The sequence below is a fragment of the Rhinolophus hipposideros genome, assembly GCF_964194185.1.
Source record: "Rhinolophus hipposideros genome assembly, chromosome: 6".
Taxonomy (NCBI): Eukaryota; Metazoa; Chordata; class Mammalia; order Chiroptera; family Rhinolophidae; genus Rhinolophus; species Rhinolophus hipposideros.
In genome coordinates this window covers 46213083-46240601 of record NC_138052.1, presented here as the reverse complement: position 1 = coordinate 46240601, position 27519 = coordinate 46213083, and the positions used below count along the sequence as shown (strand labels likewise).

Sequence of the window (27519 nt, the reverse complement as noted above, 5' to 3'; positions counted from 1 at the left end):
AAGGAACTGAAATGGAACTGTTCAGTGCAGTTGCTGGTTGTAGAATGCTATGGGGCCTTGCCTGACCTATTTCAGGCTGGAGTGCTATCTATTTCTAGGGACTAATCAGGGAAAAGCTGTAATCTGGTTCTATGTTGGGCAGGCGCTGTGTGAAAAAAGAATTTGGAAACTCTGCTAAACCAGAATCTGTGTTACGGCCCTGGCTATTTTAGTGCTTTATATACCAGGAGAGAAATTACTCATTAAAAAAAAAAGAATCACAGAGTTGAAGAAGGATGTCAGTAACATCAACAAAATTGTCTCATTTTTCAACATGTAAAAATTCATGAAACTGTTGGCCAGTATTATTCTTATAAGCTATGTTTTATTTTAAGTTGTCACAAATCATTTCTAAGTATTAAAAAGCTTTTCATTTTGAGAATGTTTATTTCCTCCACTGATGGGACTGTATCTCTCATGTTCTTGAGAATTATTGGGATTAATGGTATGGAGAAGAGCTAAAATTCATCATTTTTCTTAGAGGCTCCTAGAAGTTTTCCTCATTAAGTATTGGGCTGGGTTACCCACAGAAGTTATGGAGTTTCTGCAGAGATTTTAAGTTGAAGAGATTCTCTTCAGCCTGGATGGCTTGGACATGTCCTGTCTACAGGCAGAGAAATGGATGAAATGATTCTTGACGTTCTTTGTTCTGTGACCACCGGGTCCCACATGGCTCAACATGGAGGGAGGCTCCTTTACAGTGTTTCTGGACCAACAGATCATGAGAAATCGCTATGGCAACACTTACTAGTCTTTTAGGGGAAGCTGACAGTAGAACCAGAGGAAGGAGCCCTTGTGGAAGTGTCAAAAGCTTAAGGAAGTTACAGGTTTTAAATTGAACTGACACATTGATGGCACAACTAATCGAGTCGCCAAGCTTGATCTTAAGTGATAGATTGCCCCTTAGTCAGAAAGGATTATATAGACTTGATTTCTGAATTAATTCAACAAATATTTGTTTCACACTGGCCTATCTGCCAGCAGTGTGCGAGGCAAGGGAACATAAAGATAAGCAAAGCATAATGGTTCCTGATTTCATGGAACTTAAAATCAGATAGGGAAGACCAATATTAACTAACTGACCATACAAATATATAATTACAGACTGTGATGAGTGCCCTGATATAAATTATAGGGCACGGTGAGAATGTATAAAATGGGAACCTAGTTGGGATGAAAAGATGGTGGTCAGAATTTGGAATTGTATGGTCTTCCCTGAGGGTGGGGCTCAGATATGTAGGATGAGGAAACTAGACAAGCAGGTAAAATGGGAACTTTCCAAGGAAGAGCATGGGCAAAGACCCTGAGGCAGCAACATGCGAAGGATAGTAGCCTAAAGTGAGGCTAATGAGGAGTACGGCAATGTAATTTATGTTATGCATGTTAGTCTTCAGGCAATGTGCAGTGGGAATACACTGAAGGGTTTAAGAAAGTGGTGGTGGGGAGAGGAGTAGAATGATCAGATTTTAATGTTGAACAATTGTGACTGCAGTGAGGGTCAATCATTGTAGGGCCACAGGGTGAATATGCTATAGTTGAGATAAGAGATAACGGAAGCTTTAACAAATGATTGCCCTGGAGATGAAGAAAAGTAGAGGGACTTGAGATATCCTTAGGAGATAAAATTAACAGTAGTTACTGCTGGACTGGGAAAGGGTAGGTAAGGAGAGGGAGACAGAAACTCTAGATTTGAAAATATTGTAGATGTCCAGATAGAGCTATAGAGCACACAGTTAGATTTTTGGATCAGATCAGAGGGAAAATCTGGGAGATTCTCCTGATCCCTCCAAACTAAGTGAGGAAGGATTCCCCAAGCTAGAGGGGAGAAGACAGCATCTCAGTTTATCTTGGCCATGGTCCTGGAGAAGCTCCTCTAAGGCATCCTGAGTAGGGCCCTCAGCCTTTGGATTATCTTAAGCTCTGTGAAGGAAGAGCCCATATTTATTTTGTTCCATACTACAGGCCAGTACTCATTAGAATTCCTAGCACATGTGTTCCCCAAAACATTATAGATAAAAATAATTTTCTCAAGAGCACAGAGACCACAAGTGATGGTGAGATGGAGAGAAGTCTAGGAACCCATACCTCAGACTCCTGGTGCAGTGACATGATGTCTCTCCCTTCTTCCTTTTTGCCCTTCCCCCTAGGCCTAGTGCTTTTGTTGACAGTTAAACCTTTATACTCCAAACACCCCAACTTTTCATTTAGTTTTAGCAGCTATAGAAGTTGTTTAATTAAATATATTTGATTATATTTTGAGGTGCTACCATATTTTTTCATTTAAGCAGAGCTTTTTTGGGTTGGATGAAACAGGGAGTTCCCAACTGTAGCTACTTGGAGAAATGAGCGAAGAACTCAGGTCTAGGCAAAACCAAGGAAATAACATCATTAGGTCAGCCCAACAACAGGACTGAAATGCTTGAAGCTAGCAAAGGACTTTCCTGCAGATTCTAAAAGTCTTGGCAGCCCTAGAGGCCTGGAATATCAGGGAGCAGCAGGCCAGATATTTTTAAAGCAGTGAAATGAAGCCAAGATCTGGGAATTCAAGGTGAGGAGGAGGAGGAGCCCCAGCAAACAATATTGATGAACTTCAGCTCTAAGGACAAGTTGAGTGAGGGTCACCTAAGCCATAGGTGGTTAATTATAACTAGAAGAAATCAGAGGTGTTTAGATGAAATGTCTCTAGGGCCAGAAAATGACTTCACAGAGAGTTAATGATAATAGTTTAGTTAACTTTGCCTGAGAATTCTTTTACCTGATTCTTGCTGTGATTTTCTTTATTTTGACAAAAAAAGGACGAGTATATCTCCCCTCAGAATAATGAAATATATGTCCAGGTGGACTGACACCACTGATAATTTGATTTTTCAAAGTCATCAATATGTTGTACATTTGAAAGAAGGAAATTACCTCATAAACAGTTGTTTCCATAAAAGTGAATGAAAATGAAAAGAATTACTGATAACTTTAAATGGACATAGTTTTAAGCAGCAGATCTTTATAATAAGTGTGTGTTGTGTGCATGTGTTTGCACATGCCCATAGATAGTTTCTCTGGCTCTTTTACCCTATGTGACTCTGCAACAAATGTTGAATTCTGACACTTCAGGCTTTTCCATATAATTATTCAACACACCTTTGTGAGTGATGCTGTGTACTAGAATCTGGGGAAGCATCCGTTTAGAGAATTCTTCTCTCGGATAGAGTGTGGCTCCAGGGTCAATCCAATTTAGAACCATGAATATGAGCAAGGAGCCGAGCTGCTCTCACTGTAATGGTAGGCTAAAGAGAGTCTTTTATTTAGCTCTGTCTTCAGGGGACTTCAGAGACACCTCAAATACAGGATTTCCAACCATTCTCAGTTGGATAATCTTAGTCTTGTCATATTTACAATCTCCAGAAGACACATTAATATTCCCTACTTTTTTCTTCTTTTGGAATTGTTAGTCACTTTGGTGTTATCATCTTTCCACCAGAGTGGTGTGTGCACCAGTGTTCACAGTGGCCTTGAATGGGCTGTTCATCCTCCATATCTCCCTGTAGAATAGGCAGCTTGTTTTGAGTCTCTTTGCCTCCACTTTTATACCTGTTTCTTTTTTTCAGTCCTCTGTTCCTTTTCCTTCCCTCCTACTGCTACCCATTAGCTTATACCAGTCACATTATACTTCATTACCTTTCCTTTTCCCACCAAAGTGTACAGAGTTGCAGTCCTTCAGGGTTTTATTCTCAGCAAGATAACAGAACATCTCTAATCCACTTAGGAAAGTTATTCTATTTATCTCTGAACTTTTTGATAAGAAACAAATGATTAACATTCAGGAGTTATTCTAAGGGGTGGAGTCCCAAAGCATGGGGCAAGCTGTGACAGAGAGCATTTTGGATGAGAAAGTCTTTCACTTTCTCTTATGTCATACCAAGCAGGCAAAGCCTAAATATTGGGCAACTACCATGCCTGCCCTTCTAAGTGATATGCCACCCCTGCCCTTCTTTGCAAAGAATGCTTGAGAAAGGACCCCGAGACATCATCAGAGATGGTGGGATCCCTTCATTTATCAAAGAAACATGACCTAAATGAGTCCACATTGGATTAGGCAAAGAATGAGTTCAAAAAGGAGATGTGTCCTTGAAACCAGCAGAACTCATAGCCTGGCGCAGGCATTTGTGGTCAGCTGAGTCACACTGCTTTGGGATTAGCCAGCTCTACTTTCTGTTTCAACAATAAAAAGTCTTGCAAAACTGCTGGCATGTAAGACAGAGGTATCCAGAGAGTCTTGGCATCGTTTCCAATGGCGTAATGGGTCTTAGGGAAGAGACTTGTGAGAGCATGGTCCATGCTCTCCACCACGAGGGAGAGATCCGTGTTCACAGAGGATGTAGTGCATTTCAGTTTGTCTAGGCCTATAAAAAGAGAAAAAAGTATATTTACTCTTTGGCAAAAAGGGAAAAGGAGTATGTGTGGTTAGGGTGCCAAGGGGAAGACGCATATGTGGGAACTCTGAATCTGCCATTATAAATGCGGCCCATTGTGACAGGTTTCTGTCTGTTTCTCATAAAAGGAAGCAGCAATGCTTTCTTTATTTTTATTTTATTTATTTATTTATTTATTTATTTATTTATTTATTTATTTATTATTAGTTTCAGGTGTACAAAACAATGTAATGTAACAGACATTTTTCATTTATATCCCTCACACCGTGATAACCCCCTTCCCCCATCTACTACCCCTCTGACATCACCTCACCCCCAGTCAAAATATGGATGGACCTAGCAGTGCTTTCTTTAGACCACTGGCTCTAACTTGAGTGAGCAGCAGAATCTCCTAGAAGGCTTTTTAAAACTCAGATTGCTGGGTCCCACCTCCAGCAGATGTAAAGTGGGGCCCAAGAATTTGCATTTCTATCAAGTTTCCAGGTGCTGCTGACAGCCCTGGTCTAGAGACTAACTTTGAGAAGCACTACTTTAAAGCAATGAGGTAAAGATACTTCATAAAGTCTAATGAGCTTCCTGAGCCCAGAAAGTTATGGGTTTGATTTCGAATTTGTTTTCAGGGAGTATTATGTTTATAGGAAATGTGGGTAAACACGTGTACTTGTGCACGTGTGTATGTGTGTACTCATATACCACATGCCTCTATAATCCAGTGAATAAAGAGACAATCATCCCCCAAAGGTCTTGACTCAGGAAGCTAAACACATCCTGGTTCTCAGGCAAATGAAGTGTTTGAGCAATGAGCTAAGACAATTTTGAAGAGGCAGTTATTTTATCAAGGGATTGGTAGTAGCTTGGAGCATTCATCCTGAGCTCTTAAGACATACCTGAGTTGTGTCTTCTCAAGGGAAATCTATTGTTTTAAATTTTCCTTTCAACTTCAGGCCTTGGATTGTTCAAAGATCTTAGCTGAGGTTACCTAACAAATCTCAGTGGCTATTTTAAACTACTACTACTCCAGTCTGGGGAACGAAGAAAGGTGAGCTTAAATTTGTGGTCTTCTTCAGAATTGTGAGTCTGGCTGATCTCCAAGTCCTGACTTGGAAAACGCCAATAAGAACAACCAGTATAAAATTGGGCTCAAAGCCAGTTGGTACTTCTGAGATGGGACATTTGAACCAGGGGCCAATGCAAAAATAATTTTGAGATGGAAGTTGATGATGTATTTACAGACATTTAGAAAGTATCAATGTCAATATCAAATGAAAATTTTTTTAAATGAGGTTTTGTTTCTGAATCTACTTAGAGCCTTCAGAGTTGGTAAGTGAGTGAGAAACAGCATTTAATAGCCATGGTTTTAAATTTATAGTGACATGTCAGCACTGTGAGGTTTGTCAAACCTGATGTTCTAGTTGATATATATGTCTCTGTCTCTCTCTCTCGTGGGTGGGGTGGTTGAGGGAGTCAGTCATTCTAAAAACATACCCAGGAGGATCCGACTTGGTCTCAGCTCCACCTTACAAACTCCTAGCCTTGAACTTTACTACAGTTGGCTGTTTTACCAAGCCACCTGGTGAAGAGGCAGGATCACAGTTTGGAGGGAGAGAGTGACACATACTTAGGTGGGGCCCTGTTCAGCTGAAAGCAGGAGCTCAGTAAGTGTGTGAAGAACATGAAGTAAATTTTACCAGCCAGGGAGTTTGAGGTGGAGGTGGAGCCCTGACACAGGAAATTTGACCAGCTCTTTAATGCCTTGTTGACATGACACAGTGTGGAACAAAGTCAGGGTGCCTGGTTCAAATTTAGCTCTTCCACTTATCAGCTGTGCAACTTGAGGCAAGTTACTTCCCTGTCCCTCTGTTCCTATGAAACTAAGGTGGTATCTACTTCATAGGTTTTTTTTTTTTTTTTTTTTTTTGGCATTTTAAAAGAAAGGGTGCAGATGAAGCTCTTATAATAGTGACAAGTCCATGGTAAATGTTCACTATATGTTATCATAGTCTAATCTTTATTATTATTCCTCCATCCCTGACTGAATCTCTGGACTTGTGTTACTTCTCCTTCCATATCCACTCCCATGCATTCCTGCTCCAGAAAGCTTCTACCCAAAGAATTCCTTTCTGTCCTTCAGGCTTTACTTAAACCTGGCCTGCCCAATAAAGGCAATGATTTTTTTTTTTTTCTTGCTGTGAGTTCCTTGGGTAATTAGAGACCACACCATCTAACGCTCTTCTGAGCTGTTGGGTTATGTCTAAGAAGTAAAGGGTCAATATTCTTGTATGCTGTGCAGTCTCGTTGTTTTCCAGCCTTACTTGGTTACTTTGTGTTGTCAACTAGATTGTAAACTAGTCAAGGGTCAGAGTCTGAGTCTTTATATTTGGTAACCTTCATAAGTCCTGCAGCAATGTTGAGTGAGTGGTTGGTGTTTCCCAAAAAGAGGAGTTTTGTGTAAAGGTGAAGCCCATGGGCTCCAGTACGGGCATGATCAGGAGGAGTTGTACTACCTTGAGTAGGACATGTCACTTTCCGAGTCTCTGTTCACTATTCCTGAAGTTGTTTTTGAGAAGTAAATGATACCGGTAATTTATCAGGTGCTTAGTACAGAACTTGGTACTTAGTAAATGTTCAGTAAATGTTTGTAAACACTCGAAGAAGGAAGAGATGACACTGGAATTAATAGGAATACCTGATCTACGTATAAAATTTCTGTTGGTGTATTACTATGAGAACCTTATTTTTGAATTTATGTTTGAGTCTCCTTCATGGTACCTAGGACAATGAATCCTAGAGGACCCTGGGGTCATCCAGAAACTCACTTTTTTCAATGTACCCTTCTCCGTATTGTTGTTTGACGTCTGGAGACAGATGCTTCCAAATGGCGAGTTTTTTTTCAGTCGTCTTTACTGGATCTGACAATTCTGTTTTGAACAATCCTGGTTCGATGCATGAGACATGCACACCAAAAGCCTTCATGTCCCTTCTGTGAAAAGAACCCATTGCAGATGTTTAATGGAGGTTTATTTGGAGAATGTTTGCTATTTGGGTGACTATTTTCTTGTGAATCTTTTCGTGGAATCACAGAATTGGGTGCATTGGAAAGGAGCATCTTGTTCTACCCACTTAGTTTGCAGATGAGGAAACAAGTTCAGGGTGGTGAAGTGAGGGCTGATGTAGTGACAGAACAGGAAAGGGACCTGGGAGGACCCTCTCCCAGTGCGGTGTTTCCCCTAAGCTGTACTCTCATTAAATTGAGAAGCATTTAGTCTAAGGACAGGTTTCTGTTCAGCACTTGGGGTACTTTATGGTGACATTGACCAATGACTTGCCTGGATAGACAAGTTCACCTCCATTTTAGGAATCTCAGGAGATTGCGGCACAAATGAGGATATGCTGGGGGACACAGTGTGACAGTTCTGACTTGACTAACCTGCTCTCTATGCTGCTCAGCAAGCTCTTTCATCATGTCTCTGGAGAAACTCAAAAGTGTATGCATTTACTGGGCAACAGGGTATTAGGGGAATCATGGTGCCCCTTTCTTTAAAGCAGACCAATGAATGGCAAACTACTATATGAATAATGATTTCCTACATTAAATTTGTATTTCCTTTAGGAATATCTAGGAAAACAATTATTCATTTTACAGAAGACTTTACCATAAGACTTTTTAAGAACTCTACCAGTGAACTTAAAATATGATTTATCTTAGGTCTTACATTCTAGCAACACACCTGTTGTTTAGTTTGAAGTATATTTTTAAAAATGCAAATTAGTTTGACACTTGAAATATTTTGAAAGCTATGTTGCTTGAAGTAAAATAAAAAAGGTTATTTTCAACTTAATTGTATTTTACTCACTTGTCTTCTGAACTCCTTTGGGTTTTGGAAAGTAACAGTTCCAAAAGGGTATTTGGGAAGACTTTTCTCCCCACCTACGCATGAAAGTAACGTATACTCCAGGGACAAATGGCTTTAAGTCACCCAATCAACTTTACCAGGTGAGTAAAGCAAGTATGAAACCAGTATGCTTGCTGGGCAAATACAGCTTTAAAGAGCCCCAACCCTCTTCCAACTGGACTGCTGCCTGTAACCCTCCTCCATATGGAAACTCTGGAGCTCCTACTGGACTGTGGCCTGAATGCACAGTACGATTTCCAATACCGGCTCCATGACTGAGAAAGAAAAAAACACTTTCTATCAGTTAATTTCAGGCCTGGCATACCTGCATTGCAATCCCACAAACCTTTCAGTTGAAATCTCTTTTTAAAAGTGAGTAAATCTCTAAAAGGAGACTAATGGAGGTTCTCCACGACCTTGCTACTCAAAGTGTGATCCCTGAACCAGGAGCAGCATTTGGGTGCTTGTTATAAATGCAGAAACTCAGGACCCACCCCAGACTCATTGAATCAGAATCTGAATTTTGAAAAGATTAAGGTGATTCATATGCGCATTAAGATTTAAGAAACATGGTTCTCCTTCATCTGCTTTCCCCTTTAAAATTTTTTTACAATTACAGTTGACATTCAATATTATTTTGTATTAGTTTCAGGGGTACAGCATAGTGGTTAGACATTTATATGATTTATGAAGTAATTCCCCTGACTAGTACATCCCTAGCACTATACATAGTTATTACGATAAGTGGTTCAAATTTCCAGGTATAAAACAAATCAGTCATCGGGATGTAATGCACAGCGTGGGGAATATAGTCAATTATACTGTGATGGCATAGTACTGTGTCAGATGGTTGCTGGACTTACCATGATGATCCCTTCTTTAGGTATGTAAATGTTGCATAACTATGCTGTGTTCCTGAAACTAACATAACATTGTATGTTAGCTATATTCAATACAAAAATCTTTTTTTCTTTTAAAGAAGCATTCTGACATTGTTTTTATTTCCTGGGAGAATCAAACCTGGCACCCTGATCAAATGGCAAAATAGAGTTGCTCTAGCTCTATTAACTTCAGTAGAATAATCTAACCTCTTATTAGTAAGCTAAAACTAGATCCATGCTTTAGTTTATAACTCTAAAATGTGTGTTCAACAAACACTAGTTGAATAAATAAGTGGATGAATTAAAGAAAAGACTATATTTGTGTCTTTTCTCTTGCCTATCATGGCACACTCAGCTAGATACCTTCCGTTTGTTCCTCTAATCTCCTCCACCCTTCTGCCGGCGCTGTATCCTGGGAAGCCTACCTGTATTAACTATATTTTGGCTTCTGTCAGGTACAGTCAGTTGGGAGTACCAGAGGGAGATCTGAGGAACAGCTTGGGACAGTTATTCCTACTGTGATATGGCAACTGGTTAATTTCATCCCTCAACCGAAGGTGATAGCCTCTGTGTATCCAGGTTCTAGAAACTGCTCTGTCTCCTCTTTCCAGTCCTTTGGATAGAGATAACGCTGCTGCCATTATTCCCTAGATACTACACCATCCTTTGTTATTACCCTACACAACTCCCATGTTTGCCAATAGTTCTTAAAGTAAACTCTGCTCCATTTACCCAGTTTTAATGTGCCTCCATTTCTTACCAGAACTTTGACTGGAACAACCATTTGCGATTTAGGGACTTTGAACTGACAGTGATCAGTTCTGGTTTCAGGTAAGATAGATTAAGTACTGCCCCCCTCCCCTGTCTCTCCCACTGAATGAAGCTACAAAACCCGCACAGAGCAGCTATTAAAGAACTCAAAAATGAAAATGTTAGTAGATAAGGTATGGAAGACCAGATTTTGAAGTACTACTTGAAACCACTTGAAAAAATACAATAATGAAAATAAAATATTTATTGGTTGGACTCAATAGCAGAATGGAAATGAGGGGAAGTCAATGCATTTGAAGATAGATCATTAGAAATTATCCAGTCTGAAAAGCAGAGAGAAAAATGATTGAAAAAGTGAAAAGAATCCAATGGATCTGTGGGAGAAAACCAAAAGTTCTACCATTTGTGTCATAGTGTCTCAGAAGGAGAAGAGAGAGAGGAGGATTGCAGAAAAAAAATGTTTGAAGTGATGATGGCTGAAAACTCCCCAACTCTGGCAAAAGACACAAACCTACAGATTCAAGCAGCCCAGTAAAACTCAAACATTATAAACCCAGAGAAATCCATGCTTAGGGGGCACTAAGTTGGAGCATTTATTTGCTACCTTGGTCCTTTGTTTTGAGCTCTGGTGTTCTTTGATAACACACAGCAAAAAGATGTGGTCAATGGCTTTCTCATGCAAAATCTTCACCTCTGATTAATAAACTCCTGTTCTGAGTTTTATTTAAAAATGGAAGCATCAGAAGAAAGCTATCTTTCTTGTCTTTGGTATTGGGGTGGAGAGATTATCATCCATTTAGCTATTGTGTATGAAATGTATGGAGATTTGTGTCCAGAACTTACAACAGGGTAAAAAAAAAAAAAAAGCTGCATAGCTGAGTCTTTACTTTGTGATAATTACATTTACTTTACCAGATAATTTTCTACTGAGGGTTTAAATAAGATGATACTGTTGTGTCTACCACTGACAGTTACACCAATGGAGAGACCTACCTTGATTCAGCCTCTGTATATGATTCCCAAACTGTTTAACAAATTGACCTTTTGAATATAAATTCACTACCTCTATCAGCATCATGCATTAAAGCAAAAAGTAAAAAAGACTGACATTCAAATCTCAGTTCTATAAACATAGACTTAGGTTAAGATCATAGTTAGATGATCTTGGAATGACCTTCTTAGTTTCAGTGGGATCATCCATAAATTGGGAATAATTTACAGCACTAAAAATAGTGTCTGGTACATAATAAACATTCAATAAATGTTAACAGTTATTATTTCCTAATATGTCAGTGTTTACTTTACCTTAAGCTGTCATTGAAGCCTTCTACTGCATATTTGGATGGAACATAGCCCCCTCCACTAAATGCAAGCCGGCCCCCAACGCTGGAGACATTGATAACCCTCCCTTGAGCTTTTTTGACCAAGGGAAGCATATTTAATGTCACATTGATGAGTCCAAACAGGTTCACTTCTACAGGTTCTCTGTAGTCCTCCAGTGTCAGCCAGTCAGTGGGAGCCAACACGCCGAGAACTCCAGCATTGTTGATCAGACCCCAGAGACCTAGCACAGGGAGGAAGGAAAGGAGGTGTGGTAGAAGCATCCTTAATGAAAATACAGCCCCTGATTTACACAATGGTGCTGTTTCCTCCTCTAGTCATACTACTGCTTTGAAATACTTTGCAGTTTTGGGAAGTGATTGCAGAGAAAAGGTAGGAGGCTAAACTGAAATAGCTGAAGTTCTGTTATCAGAAGCTAATCTCACAGTTACTCCATTTCTGGTTCTGAATGTCAAATACTGCTACTGTCTCAGTGAGACTTTTTGCTTTTTATCTCAGATGTAGAGTAAATTGGTCTATTTTTCTTCCTTGCTAGATGGCAAAGCCAGAGAATATTTACAAACAGTTCTATATGGACAAAGAGCAATATCAATCTACTTCATGTTTATTTTTGGTAAAAAATCCATCATTTACTTAGCCTATTTATGATGGGAAATATTTAGTATGCAAAGGTGTTTGGAATTCAAGCTTTAAAACTTATTTGGAGCCTTATCCAACCATTGGTTCTAAGGTTCAGACTCTCAACTATTAATCTATTATGAAGATGTGATAGAGAAAAACATTTGCTTTTTTCTTTTGTGGACCCAAATATCTTCACCTATGAGAATATTTCAAACTTCATTCAAACCAATAAAAGTCTTCTAGCTCAGAATGCTGCCATCTAATGCAGAATGAAGTCCAATGGCTTACTACGCTACCATGACTATCTCAGACTCCTCTACTCAGGTTCTCGGGCACTTTCTACTTTTCCCATTAAAAATGTAGAAGTTCTAGAAGCATTTTGGAGTGAGAAGAAGGGCTTGGGTATCTAGATAACAATTTGGGGATTGTTCCCATATTCTCCTGTAGATTTTAGCCTCGAGTTCCTTTGCTGTGTTTGTGGCTAGAGTAGCACTTCATGGGAGAAGACCAGGAGAAGTCAATACCTCTGTTTCAGTTCTAAATTCACCCACTGGATTTGAGACTGAGGATAACTTGGGCTGTGTCTCTCATGCACACAGAGAGCTTGCAACTTGGAACTACTCAGGTGCTATCCTAAGATTATTCCAAGCTTCTCCAGTGTTCAGCTGGTATTTAGAAGACATTTTCTTGAAAGGCCATTGAAAATCTGAACACATTTTATTTAGCACTAGTTACTTTGCAACACCCCCTCCCCTTCTCCCCGTCATCACATCACTCACCTTTTTCCCCAACTTGGTTTTTCACCCACTGGGCAGTCCTCTTGACATTCTCTGGGTCAGTTACATCCAGAAGCACAGTGTGAAGCCTCTCGGAGGTGTTTGCCTTTAAAGCTGTTGATCCTGATTCAGTCAGACAGGCAGCAAAAACATGAAATCCCTTCTTATCAAAAGTTCTGGCGGCCAAGTTTCCAAAGCCCGAGTCACACCCAGTAATGAAAATATACTTATCAGTGATGTCTGAAATTTTTAGTTGTCCTTTATAATTCCATAGAAAAGCGCAGAGGATTAGGAGGGCTAACACAAAAAAGAACATTTTTTCCCCTTTATATGACAGCGACACTTTGTTCTTGAACAAGAAAAAGACGTTGTCCTGAGTATGCAAAATTAGAAAGAAAATTCAAATTAGAACCATCAAAGCATTATACTCCAGGATTGATGAACTTGAGATATTTGAATGCAGATAAATAAATAGTAGATAGATAGTTTAAAAAATAACTCTTATTTGTTTGGGAAGATGGCCATTTAAGTGCTAAACCACTTCTCTAAAGTAATGAAAAAACTAACCAAGTAATAGTCAGAAAAAGTAAATGGAAGAGGGAGGGAGGGAGGAAGGGAGAGAGAGAGAGAGAGAGCGAGAGAGAGAGAGAGAGAGAGAGAGAGAGAGAGAGAGAGAGAGAGAGAGAGAGAGAAGAGAGAGAGAAGAGAGAAAGAGAGAGGAGCCACAGCAAAGCTGACACAGGTCATTGGGTTGATGTGACATTAATCCCATGTGTGAATTCATCTATCTGAAGGGTAAAATCTTATCTCTTTCTACTTCATGAAATTCAAGATTGGAATAGAAAAATTCTATTAGAAAACATTGTTCAATTTTAATTGATTTGTGAGGTTCTTAATTTTTTTCAGACTGTTGAGAAAAGTAGTGTTTGGTGCTGCCACAACAAAAATTTTTGCAAGTTGTTTTTCATTTTCTTATTTTAGTGGGTTAATGTCATCCTTCAACCCAACTCTGATGCCATTACAACTCAAGGCAGGGAATATTAAAGTATGAGGCCACCAATGAGTGAGGTTCACCGAGAGAGGGTGAGATGAATGGGAAGAGACTGAAAGAGACATGATGGCCAAAGGAACAAAATCCCAAATGAGAATCTATAATCCTCAGATTCCATCCGTCCTGGATACCAAGTTCCTGTGAGGAAAAAAATCACATATACAGAGGACAAAGTAAAGCAAATTCATACTTTAAAACTGTGAGGCTTTGACCATAAGGGCAGCTGAATGACCTGGAAAACCAATTTTGTCAGGGCTAGCGACAACTTAGGGCCTAAAATCAAACAGGCAGAGGGCATCCTTATCCTTTTCCTCAGCAGCATGTCCCTGCATCTCGCCTTAGCATGTATCACTTATTTATTTATTTATTTTTAAAGGAAATTTAATTTTTGTTGTATGTTTACTGCAGCAATTTAGAAACATCACAATTATTTTTGGATTAAAAATAAATGTTAAAAAATACTATATTAATTTTATAGTCTTGACCATCTATCTAAATGTAATAGTCTTGACCACATTGAAAGTTCCATTAATGATTATACAGGGTACAAAATAACAGTAGTGGATGAACTAGACAATTCTATTATTGAAAATAAGTATAATATTAATTTGGATGTGTAATATCAAAAGTATCACAGGGAAAGATTCCATCTATAATACAACATTTATTATTTACAAAGACAGCCAACACTATCACTTTTACTCTGGTTATGATAGCTGCGGAAGAACAAGCCATCCGGAAGGAAGTGAATAAGAACTGTAGGGCATTTGCCTGCTTCTCTCAGGTCTGAGCATCCTGGCAGCCCAGGCCTCCTAACTCACAGCCATCGGGCAAACCCAAGGGAAGGAGATTATCAGGTCCGATGCCACATAGGAGCAGCCCTGGGCCCCTATTGGCTTTCTTTGTCTGTGGAGGGAAGAGAGGCCACAGAGAACATCACATGTGGGAAAGGCGTTATTTCCTTCCCTGATGCCTCAGAAAGTTTCCTCGCTTTGCCCAGGTCCACATCATATCTTTGTCCTTGATCTGGAATCAAGAGAGCCCTTGAGTGCCTCATAGGAGACAATGGCTAGATAGGCCCAGACTGATGCTCGGGCCTCATGGATGCCTCTGGAGTCATGGCTGTTCATGGACACCATGTTCAAAAAATACTTGCAAGGCCAAGCAATTTTACAAACTTTCTTTGGACTTTGTTTTTTTTTTAACAACGATGATTTCCTGGCTTTTCCTTTGATTCATTTCTTTAAATGACTCATTTTTTCTCTGTTTGTGAAAATGACTTATATGGGGCGGCCGGTTAGCTCAGCTGGTTAGAACACAGTGCTCTTAACACCAGGGTTGGCGGTTTGATCCTCGTATGGGCCAGTGTGAGCTGCACCCTCCACAATTAGATTGAAACAACTACTTGACTTGGAGCTGATGGGTCCTGGAAAAACACACTTAAAATAAATAAAATAAAAGTAAAACAAAACAAAACTGTGAGGATTGTAAAACACAAAGCTTAGAATTAAAAAAAATGACGTGCTCATGGTAAAAAAAAATTTTAGCAAATATAGAAAAAATTTAAAAAGGAAGTAATGATTATCCCATTCGATTCTTAATATTTTAGCACATTTTTTCCAGTTTTTTCCCTGTGCATATCAATATCTTCCCCCTAATAAGTAATATAAACATACATACAGATAGAATTACACATGCATGTATATATATATATATATATATATATATATATATACACAATTTCTATATATATATATATATATAGAAATAAAATTGTGTATATATATATATATATATAAATATATATATATATTTATATATACACAATTTTATTTCTACTGCTTTATAAGGAACATATTATTTCAGGTAAAAAATAGGTCAATGTAATATATGTTCTTCGTTTCTCAAGTAAATTTTGGGCTCTACTTTCACATTTCCCCCCTCAAAAGATCTACAGTTAAAGAAAGGGTAAAAGAATGATCAATTGACAAAAGTAAGTCAAAGGTAAATATTAAAATATTGTAGGTTTGGGTAAACTAATTGATTCTTGTAGTATGGCTATGACTATTTCTAAAACAGTTAAGTTTTTAGACTCTCAGGGCTTAATAATTTGGTATAGTTTATCTAAACTTTCCTGTGTCAGAGTTACTAATTTGTTGCAAATCAATGCCCACGTAGCAGGATTCCCCCTTCTCAAATATATAAATACATGAAAAATGTATAGGTGTTTTGGGTGGGTGTAGCTAGCTCTTGCAAAATTACATAATTAGACATTTTAAGGCAATTTTATATTTATAAATTCAACTAGTGTAATGTTTTGCTCAAGTCTGGCCTTGATAAATAATTATTGAATAACTAAATGTTGGATAAATTCCCTGAATGGATTCCTGGTAGCCCTCATTGCAATTCAAACTCCCACAAGAATTATTTGAAGAAGGCAAATACCCCTGGGGTTTAATGTGTCCTAGAGCAGAGAGTGGGGACTTTCTGTATTGTCTTGTTCGCCTGGGGCCAGCATAGGGTAGTAACAGTAAAGCAATGGCTTCTATTTGTGAAGTCTTATACACTGCACTTATAAGTTTCATTTGATCCTCTCAACAGCCTTTTGAGCTAGAGAGGACACATTATTTGCCTCATTTTATAGAAGAATTAACATTCTAACTAATAAATGTAAAAGAAATGATGGAATTAGAAAACCACCATTTGGCAACTGCCATGGTAACAATTTTTTAGGCAAGAATGATCAATGGATGTAAAACCAGTGGTTGAAATTCTAACGAGAAACAATAATTATAGAATCTCTCCATAAGATATATACTAAGTGAAAAAAGAAAAATAGTAATTTCACAGTGGAAAAATCTGACAGATGCCACCTGACCAAGTGATAAAAATTAATACCACTAGTTATGGGGCAAACCAAAGTCATATACATAGTCTTTAAAAATGTCAAAGATATGAAGGAAAAAAAGACCGAGGACTGTTAAAGATTAATGGACACTAAAGAGATGTGATAACCCGATGCAACGTGTGAGCCTGGATCAGAAAATCATTTTTTTTTCTTTTGCCAGGAAGAACCAACTAGTGAAATTTGAGTAAGATCTGTGGATCTGATAAAATACTGCATTAATATTAATTTTTCAATTTTGATAACTTACTATGATTATGTTGAAAATGTCCTGCTTTTTAGGAAATAAACACTGAAAAATTTAAAGATTAAGTAGCACAATATCTTCAACTTACTCTCAAACAGTTCAGGAAATAATAAGAATATGTGTATAAATAAATAAACATTGAACACACACATACGTATATATGTATAAAGAGAGAATGAGAACATGAATGTGGTAAAGTGTTAATATTTGGGAAATCTGGGTTGTACTATTCTCTCAACTTTTCCGTAAGTTCTAAATTATTTCAAAATAAAAAGTTGGAGATTTGATATAACAGGGGAAAGTAAACCTTCCCCCCCACCCCCGAAAAATGGCTTCATTGGATTGCTCTGGTCTCATGCACAAAATAGATAAGAATCCTCGGCCTTCAGAGTCTACTGACTTTCAACACCAAGTATTCTGGCTTCTACTTTTTCGTAATTTCACCTCCACAACTATTGGAGAAAAATAAAAACTCAATCCAAAGCAGTCAGACTCCCTCTTCTCTCCTCATCCTTTCCATCTCCCCCTCAATCTCCTTTGCTAGCGAAACCCAATTTTACCTGATCACAAGTAAAGAGAGAGGAGCTTTTTAATGATTAAGGATGGGCTCCCATTCAATTGTATTGTCCTCATGAGGTACACCTCTGGGCTGAGCGTCATTTCAGATGCTGGTGTCCCAGCCTCCAGCCTGAATTCAAGGGACTGCCCACCTTGACCTAGAGTTTTTGCAGAGCCATTGCCCCAAATATTATTGTCCAAAAATACTCGTTCTTCCTCAGTCCCTAAAGTTCACATTCCTCTAGGTCATTGGATCAGGTCAGCCACAAACCAACAGATACCTTTGATCTCTAATAGTATTTTAGCCAAGATGCTACCTCTGAGAAATATCCCTTGGTCAGTCTTTGGGAACATGACCTGTACACAGAAGCTGATTGATGACTAATTGGTTCATTGACCACTGAGAAGTAAATGAATAACTGCAACTAACAAGGCTGCCTCTACCATACTCTGCCCTGTAGTCACCTCCACTTGGCTCCCTGATCCCCACAATTCAGAGACTCAGGACACTGACCTTAGTTGCTTGGATTATTTGCTTATCTGTTGTGTCTTCCAGTTTACCTCACAACAAACTGCTTAGCAGAGGCACAAAGTGAGAAGTGCCTCGGTCTATAACAGTCCTTTTAGCATCCAGTGTCCGTGAGCCCAGGTGCTCCTCAAGGATGAGCACAGAGCAAGGAAAGCAGGTCTGCAGCCCCCAAGCCTCAGGGCATGAGGACAGGTGCAGTTCTAAATACACAGCCACTGTGCTCGCCATGAGATTTTTCTTAAGCCAAAATAAACACTAGCCACTTTGCTAGTAAAAATCTAGGCAGCAAGGATTATGACAACACAGGTGTACATACGTGCCCGTGCCCACCCGTGCACTAGAGCAGGGTTAGGAGTTCAGGCCTCAGAATCAGGCAGACAAAGGTCCAGTCCATGTACCTCTATCCTCAGAAGGCTTTTGGGCAAATCATTTATCATTTCTGAGACTCTATTTTCCTATCTGTAAAGTAGAGATAATATCTACCGTGGAGAATACGTGGTAAGATAAAAATGACTAAATGCCTTCTTACAGGGTAAACGTTATCATGATGGCCAGATCAATAGCTTTTACTTTGTGAAGGGTCTGCTGTATGTAGTGCTCATATCTAGGCATGGCTTTCTCAACCTCAGTACTTTTGCTAGTCGGGCCAGGATAATTATTTGACAGTGTATCGCAGGATGTTTAGTGGTACCCCTAGCCTCTACCCCTTAGATGCCAGTAGCTTCCCTCCCCAGTCGTGGCAATGAAAAATATCTCCAGATAATGCCAACTGTCCCGTGTGGGTCAAAAATTCCCCTAGTGGAGAACCTCTGGTCTAGAGCTTCCTTGTCTTAGAGGTCCAGAACTTCATAGCAACCAGAACTATTTTTCTGGAAACTTAGTCATTGATTCCTTGGTGATGACATATTGCTGAGTGTTATTTTTTATGGCCTTACTAGAAAAGTTTTGTTACGTATAAACGGTACTCATATCCTGTTGCTACAAGCATTGATTTCTATGATTTAAAAAGAAAGACTTTTTGTCACATGCAGGATAGGAGGCAGTGAACAAAGCTAAACTAATGTGTGACACCATTTGTGAATTTAGAAATTGCTAAATTAGCACTTATAGCATTTGTGAGGCCTAAATTCCAGCTAAGACTTTTGAGTTTGCACTTCCTCTGGGGGTTCCCTGCAGATGGGTGGGCAGGTGACTCTGTGGAATTCAGAATATGCTCCTAGGAAACCCGTGGTTCTTGGGATTTTCAGATGACCAAGTCAGGTAGGAATGATGGTAATGGCTGTGGTTTATTGAGTGCTTACCACGTTTTAGGGCCTCTGCTAGGATCTATAAATATTTATCTAATTTAAACCTTAGGATAAAATTATGTCCGTTTTATATATGAAGAAACAAATTTAGAAACGCAGGTTAATTGGCTCAAGACACTTAGGTCACTGTATTCCACCATCATGCTTTAATCCTCTGCTCTCCTGCTACCTGGATTCCCATTAACGCTGGAGTGTTGGCTATGTGTACCCTTCTCCACACCACCACTGCCTTTTGTAATACTTGACATTAAGTAAATACATGATGTGGAAGGAAAGGAGAAAGAGAGGAAGAGATGAAAGAGGCTTTCACTCTAACCCCAGGGTTCTGGTGATAATTGGATTAGTTTTTGGGTCCTCACAATCATCAGGGCAAAAATCACCATCATCATCATCATCGTCACTACACTTCCAATCAGATAACTTCAACACTTTTTGAAAAGTGTTCAGGCAATATTTATCTCATTTAAGTTTCAAAATATTTTTGTCAGCTAAGTAGGGTAGATATCACACATAAAGTCATTAGCCAGAGTGGCTAAAACTAAAACTTTGATGTCTGAACTCTTAAACTGTGTAAAACGAGAACTGCAAAGAGATGCACACATTATCAGTTAATAAGAGGAACAAAAATATTTCACCAAAATGCTCTACCATGTCACAAAGATTCAAAAGGAACTAAGAAAGAACTAATTTTTCTTTCATGAGAAAGAGTAACCACCTGACTGCAGCTATAGGAAAATATTGTAATTCGATTGCTGTCCTTGCTCACTTCCGCTCCTTTTAAGTTTCTCTTCTTGGGTTTCTTTTTCTAGTAAAAAGTCTAACGTTAGATCCTGTAGTTTCAGTTCTCTAATTCATATCCTTTTGCCCTTTAAAAATAAATGACAGTTTAAAAAAAAAAAGGAGCAGAAAACAATGTCTCAATGTCACTGTGAGTTATATTTTTTGTACAAAGCAGAGTTCTTTCTAGATGCTTCCTCCCACACCACTTGATTTCATTTACACATTAACTCCCTGAAAATCGTTGTTTTAGAAAGCAATACTAAGACTAATCAACCACACTGATTGGAATTTTTAGAATCTTTATTTACTTTTAATTTGTCGCAATCATGGCCTAAGTTGAAACAACTAAGTTACTTATCTGCATTAAATAGAGAGCATTTAGCAATAGCTTTCTAAAATATTATCTCTTTGAGGTTTTCTTTCACAAGCTTCCTAAAACTGACAGCTGTCTGACATGTAAGTAATACTGACAGCGGTCTGACATGTAATGTAATACTGACATGTAAGTCCTTTGCACATTTAAATATTGTAAACCTGGTTAACTGATACCGAATTCATTTTTATTTTGACCTTTTCATTGGAATAAGAAATTCTTTTTTTAAAAAAGCCCAAGTGGCCTTTCATAGATTTCTGCTATACTTTTCTTTAAGAAAAACAAACATTTGGGCCTTACGACACAAACTTAATTATGACTAATGAAATATGTTTCTGTGAAAAAAATGCTTAAGTTGGGCATCCAGAAATACAAAGAAAAAATTTAAGATGGAGCCAACATGGAATGTGCTTACATTAAGCAAAACATGCTCCATTGAGGGTCTGGTTAAAATAGCTAATAATGATTATGATGCTGCTTATGATATCGTTGAGGTGGTATTCATCATGGAATATAGGTTCCCTCAGTCAATGGGATAAAGAAGCTCCTCCATCAGGTACCTTTCCCTTGACTCCTGTGTCCTGCAGGAGAGAACCTGCTCACAGTACCCCGAGTGCCCTTTGGGTGGCAGGACAGCGAGACATGGAGAAATGCCTGCTTCCTCTGCAGACTCATTCAGTCACCTAGCAGAGGTGCGCCAGTTGCTCTTAATGTAGGGAAGGTGATGGATTTACGTTTGGCATTTTTAGTTGTAAGGATAAAAGCATTTCTGATTTTCTTTTGCCTTCTCTCCAAACTTTTAATTATAATTTACATACCATTCATAATTATTAATTAATTAATTATTCCTAGTCCCTCCTAGCTTTATTATTTTGTCAGTATGCCTCCTGACAGTATTGACAGGTTAAGAATTATTGTTACAGCTGTGGTTACTCTATTTATGGTCACTGAATAAATATTGCTCACTAGGAGAGAATATATATTGTATATGATTATGGCTTATAGTCACAAGGCTTCAAAGAAAGCTTAGAATGTAGAAAGAATTTTATGTATAGATGCAGAAAGTGTGTTCAAATCTTCAGTATATTACTTTCAATTGCATTATCTTTGAGCACAAGAAAAGATCTGAGCTATTAAAGATGGTACCTTAAGAAAGTGACATTTGTTACAAGAGTTTTAAGTCCAATTCCCATTTTTCTCGTTTGAAATATATGTGACAATTTTTTCTGGTATTTAAACAGTGAAGTTTGTTCTAAAAATTGGGCACACTTTTCAAATCTCAAAAATGCAATACAAAGATGATACAACATTTCAATTTCATTTTATGTAGTAACTAGCGAAGAATATTTTTTAGGCACCTAATATATGCTAAGGGATACTAAGATAAATAAAGCACAATCCTTACCGTTGAGCAAATAGTATAGCAGGGCATTTCAGAACTATTTGTACAACCCTAAATTGATTTTTTAATTTAAAAACGTGTTTTATTTAAACTTTTTCACCAACCGCTAAAAATCAACCCATTGAGAGAGAACATCACAGAGAGCACCATTTAAATCCTAAAGCCTTGAACAAGGGCTGCCAGGATTAAGTGGCAGCAAAGCCCTAAACTGACTTTCTCCCATTCCCACTGTAAATTGAGGGTCAAAGTGAAAGCAGATTTTCACATTGGGCCCTCGGCCCAATGCACTTCAAGTAAAATACTAACCACAGGGTCATAAAATGGAAACTAAATATCAAAAACAGGTCTATTGCTATCATTCCAGTATCCAGGAATCAAATGTTCATTGTGAGGAATTTTTCCATGTCTTTCTCACCTAGCAGGCATTTTTTTTCTCATTCAGTTTGGTGTGTGTGTATGTGTATGTGTGTATGTGTGTGTCTGTGTGTGAGCGCATTTACCTAAATTGACATCTGATAATATTGGTAGAGCAGGTAGACAAGATCAGCCGTACAGCTGGAAGCAAATCTGTTGTTCCAGTAAGAAACTCAGCTAAAATTCTTACTCTTTTTTGGAGCAACTCCTCACTCCCATTTCCAATTAATTATGAGATTTACAGATGGTGTTGAACAGTCACAGATAGAATAACTAGATGTAAACTTCATTGTAACTCTAGGGCGCTAAAGAACATTCAAAGAGGGGCCTGGGGGAGTTCAAGGCCAGGTCCCAGTGACACGGACCTCACTTCTATGGCGAGATGAAACCAGGGCCCATCACTGCCTTCCAACATATTACTTTCTTTAAATAGCAACAGTTGACCACAGCATGAAACACAACTTGATTCATTCTGTAAGAGGGAAGAAAATCAGACAGTTTGAAGACTGACATGAGAAAGGAAGGAACAAATAACAAAACTCCATCATTGGTTACCTTTCTGAGGACACGTCGGGATGCAGAAGCTGTTGTGGACCTACTGGGCTGACTGAGATCTGTCCGTGGTGCTGGGGGGGAAGAGTGGTGTCACCCTGACCTCGCTGAGCCTCTTGAGGTGGAGGTGCCTGGGCTTCCGTCAAGGACTGAGTACCCATATGTGTGAGGTGCCCTCAAGTTCCCTTCTCACTCTGTGAGTCACCCTCATTGTGACACTGGCTGATGACTAAATCAACTCTTCTATGGATGAAGGAAACCAAGAAGCTGTGGGTCATATGTTTCCAAAGGACTCTGCAGTATCTTTAGTAAATTGAATTTAGCAACTTTCAGAAGGGACTTAAAAATGATCAGTAACATTCCTTTAACGGTGAGTACAATCCCTTGGCCAAATTCAGCAGCTGAAATACTGTAACATGGAAGCATTTTGTAAGCTGCCTGGTGCATTGTTTTGGTCATTTAATGTTTGAATTATAATTATTGTTCATGATCTCTGTGGTTTTTTTTCTTCCTGTTAATGTGCCTTTACTGATTTAGTACCCTTTCCTCCTAGGAGAGTAGGTATGGGAAATGAGTCTCTGATGATTATTTTTACCACTTTTCTTTCTTTCTTTTTTAAAACCATTAGTGAACAAGGAGATCAAAACAAGACTGAAACAAGATTTGGGACTTATTTATGAGCCTTAATTTGTGTTTTGTGGTATGATGAAAATCTTACTGAAGTGGTCTCTGGAATGGAGATCACTGAGGATAGGAAAGGATACCCCCTTCCCTTCCCAGAGTTGCTCGGTGTCAGAGTTTAGCACAATTGACCTGTCATATCCTGGGCTGTGATGGAAAGTGTTAAGGCTGTAGGTGATGAGAAGACATGGTGCTAATATTCACCCCTTCCCCTCCAGCCCCTCCTCTCCCCATTTAGGTGTTCAGTTAATGGAATCATTTGTCAGCAGCAGTCTTTCCAGACAGGTTGACAGACGGGTACAAACTCCACTGGTTGTGTAGTTTCAGTTTCTAATATACACCAAATTATTGCTATTATATCTCAGATTTCCCTCCTTTTCAAATGCAGTTTATTATGGTTTAGCTGGGATGAGTGGATGAATAGACGTATCTGTCTAGGGAGAGTCTAGACGCTGCTATCACCCTATAAGTTAAATGGGGGTCTTTTTTCTCCAAAAGAAAAAAGAAAGGAAGACTGCAATCTCCTCAGGTAAAGATTTAGAGTACCAAAAATATGCCAAATATACTTTTTCCCCTTTAACACTCTGCAAGTCAACATAAGGCTTAAATAGAAAACCTGTTAGAGAAATAATATGTTGACTCAAATCCACATGAAGAAAGGGGTAATTGATTAATATTAGACCCTTCCTGTGAGCAGCTTATGTCACTGAGAGGTGGAGATATCTGCAGACACCTGGGTGGTTGTGGAATAGAGAAGGGAAAATGGCAAAGAAAAGGCTATAACAGTAGTACGTTTTGCTGATTCAATACTCTCATCTAGTGCAACCCTGTTTTAAAAACTTCCCGATGTGGACAAAAAAGAGGCCACATTCTAAACCTGACAAGCTCAGGGGAGGCCATCCTGACAGGGCCTGCAAACTCAGAAACCAAAAGTAACCACATAGTATGGTCCAAACATACAAATTCCTAATCAAAAGTGGGTCATACCGGGTAATCACATCCTGGGCCCGTATCTTCCTTGACAAACATCAATCTTTACCTTAAGTGAGCCTGTCTATTGTCTTTTTGCCCCTAAGATAACATACCTGTGTAATGTCACAGTAATCTTTTCCAGACCCCTCAGGGCACAACAGCTGCACCAGAACAGGAGACCACAGAACCCTCATTGATACCTTGTTCTCCAAATACCATCTCTATGTGCTGCAAACATTAACTATCCTGTACCCACCTATGTAAAACAAGTATGTATCTGTTTTACTTTTCATCCAATCCCAGAGATTTCCTGCTTTGCTTTCTCCCGCCCCCTTAATCTACCACCAATGGATATCATGGAATTCTCCTAACATCTCCTCCTTTGATTCTAATGTATAAAATAAGTTTCAAAACTGCCATTCTCTGGAGCATTTTCTCAATTCATTGAGATATTGTTTCCCAGCAATGTGACTCACATAAACTCATAAAAGTTCTCTACAGGTTTTTAGACATTTCTTACATTGACACCAAACAGACTTTTAAAAAAGTCAGATGTTCTGACTAATTTATATATTGAGAGCTAGAATTCTTGCCATGTCTGGATCCCTCAATTCCAGTGGACCCAATTTTTAAGAGTTCAGTTTCAGTAGTCCTGGCACCAGGGTTGGAACACTTGCTCCCTTTATCAAATGGTCCCATTTAGGTGTTCAGTTAATGGAATCGTTTGTCAGCAGCAGTTTTTCCAGACTGTAATTATATCTGCATTCCAATTCACGTCTTAAGTGCTAAATTTTCTTTCATTCCATTCCTTAATAAGATAAACCAAGAAAGTGCTACTTTGTTCAGAACTCTCCCAACATTAGACTTCTGGTCATCAAAGGTGATGTAAAAAATCCAGAACTAAATTGCCATTCTATTTTACCCCCTAATTCCTTTTTAAAACAGAAGATTGCTCTGTGGATTTCATTCAAATGTAAATATCAATGTTGACAATTAGACTGTAATTATATAGGGTAAGGCTAGATATTGCCGCAGACAAAAAACTAAACAAGTGACTGTCCTCTTTCTTCTAAATCCTTATGTGCCTATATTTGTCTCCAATTTCTGCCTGAGGGTGCCTTCTCCACTCTTTTCCAGACACCAAAACACAGAGAGAATATCCTGATTCAAGGTTGTCTCAGGCGACATACATCGGGCTTCTTAGTAACTGCTCATTGCTGGGGGTGGTCTATGCCACAGATAATCCTGAAATGGGAGTCAAATGGAGAAAAAAACACCCCAGCTGGATGCAGGGCGTGGTGTATCCAACTCCTGGACTACGGCTGGTGTCACTCTTGTAAGCTTGACCAAGGGTCAAGGCTGTTTACGGAGTGTATGGAGTGTACCTGTTGACCTCCTCTTTCCTGGCATAGTAATATAATCCTCTCTCCACGGTCACCTGTAGTGGAATGCATATCTCTTAATATTAATAACTATGAATTGATATTATGACTTTATGTTTTTAAAAGTGTACTTTGTAATTTCTACTTCCTCCCTTTGTCAACAGACAGCTCTCTTACTTCCGCTGGAAAGTTCTCCCTAGCTACACTAACAATGCCTTTGACATGCAAGCAGCTTAATTGCAAATGCTGCCCATAAATACATAGCTGGGCTTAGTCAAAACTAGGAGCTTTGTTACTCATTTGGCATTTCCTGGCGCTCCCAATTGTAAGATGAAGCTGGGCTAATCTTTTGTTCCCCTATAGAGTAAGGTCCTCAGATGTACTATTAGTACATAGTACATAGTACATTAGGGACTATTAGTCCCTTCCCAGTACTCTTAGGGACTGAGTCATGGGACTGTTTAGTAGATTCTTTGAAGAAAGATTTTTCTTATTTGCAGAGCACACATCCTTTTAGGTTACTCAAACAAGAAGTCTTGATTTGAAAGGTAGGTTGGGGAGCATTATTGGGGAGTGTTGTCCTGAAAAGGCAAAAGGAGCAAGAGAGAAGATGGGTGAGAACAGAGATAATGGACTAGAAGCACTAGGGATTCCTGGCAACAGGGAGACTTGCAAGAAATAAGAGTGGAGATTTAATGAGAAAAATGTGACTCTCACATTCGGGAGGAGGTGGGTATTCCTTTTGGTGTGACCATCACATGTAGAGCATTAAAACAGCAGTGTTCCCTGGATCAAGAATGATCCTCTTGCTAACTTTCCTGGTTTCTTCTAATCCAAAAACAACTTCCTTTCCCCAGAATCTTAACTAAAATGAATAAAGAATCAAATGAAATTAAGAGTAGATGCTAGATACATCCTATTGTGTAACATGCAAGCACTATCCAGTAGGAAAGAACGCACTGGGATCCAAAAATGGAGAGCAGTTAGAGGTAACTAACTTGTCTTCCGAGCCTGTTTGTGGGTATTCTGGATTGTTTGTTCCATGCCAGGCCTGTGTTAGACTCATGAGATACAAAGATGACTAGATAGGTCCTTTTCTATAGAGAAACCATTCATTTGCTCATTAATTGCTGAGTAAGGAATCCCATGGAGATTTTCCTCTCCTTGAATGAGTCCCACTCCCATGTGACTCATTTGTGACTATTTTCCTTCTCTTGGAGACTGTGTTAGATTATTTGGGAAAGGGTGAGCTCATTCTTAGCTGGGACGTATATGAACCTCTACAGACTTTTTTGAAAGCTATTTGGAAACATCTATTAAAATAAAAAAATTACATATTACTTTTTGACCCAGCAATCCCACTCCTGGCAATTCACCATCTAAAAACAAAAGCCCAGTATACATGTATAGGTGAACAAGATGTGTCAATAAGAATCAGAAACAGTTATTGCCACTTCAAGTGGGGTGGCTGAGTCAATCGTGGTAGATCTGCACATGGAATATTATTTTTCAGCCATTAAATAGAACAAATGAGAGCTCTACTACTTGGCTTTCTAAAGCTCTCCATGACTTGGTTTTTCTTTTCTTTTCTTTTTTTTTTTTAAAGCAAACAGAGAA

At 38.8% G+C, this 27519-nt stretch overlaps 1 protein-coding gene across 1 annotated transcript; it reads right to left on the bottom strand.

The window, feature by feature from the left end:
- Positions 1–4212: 4212 nt before the first annotated feature.
- On the bottom strand, positions 4213–13065 carry DHRS9 (dehydrogenase/reductase 9; the record flags this gene model as incomplete). Its single annotated transcript, XM_081051620.1, has 4 exons — positions 4213–4436; positions 7283–7446; positions 11317–11575; positions 12753–13065. The coding sequence occupies 4 exons, from the start codon at positions 13063–13065 to the stop codon at positions 4213–4215; spliced, it is 960 nt and encodes a 319-aa protein (XP_080907746.1).
- Positions 13066–27519: the final 14454 nt, after the last annotated feature.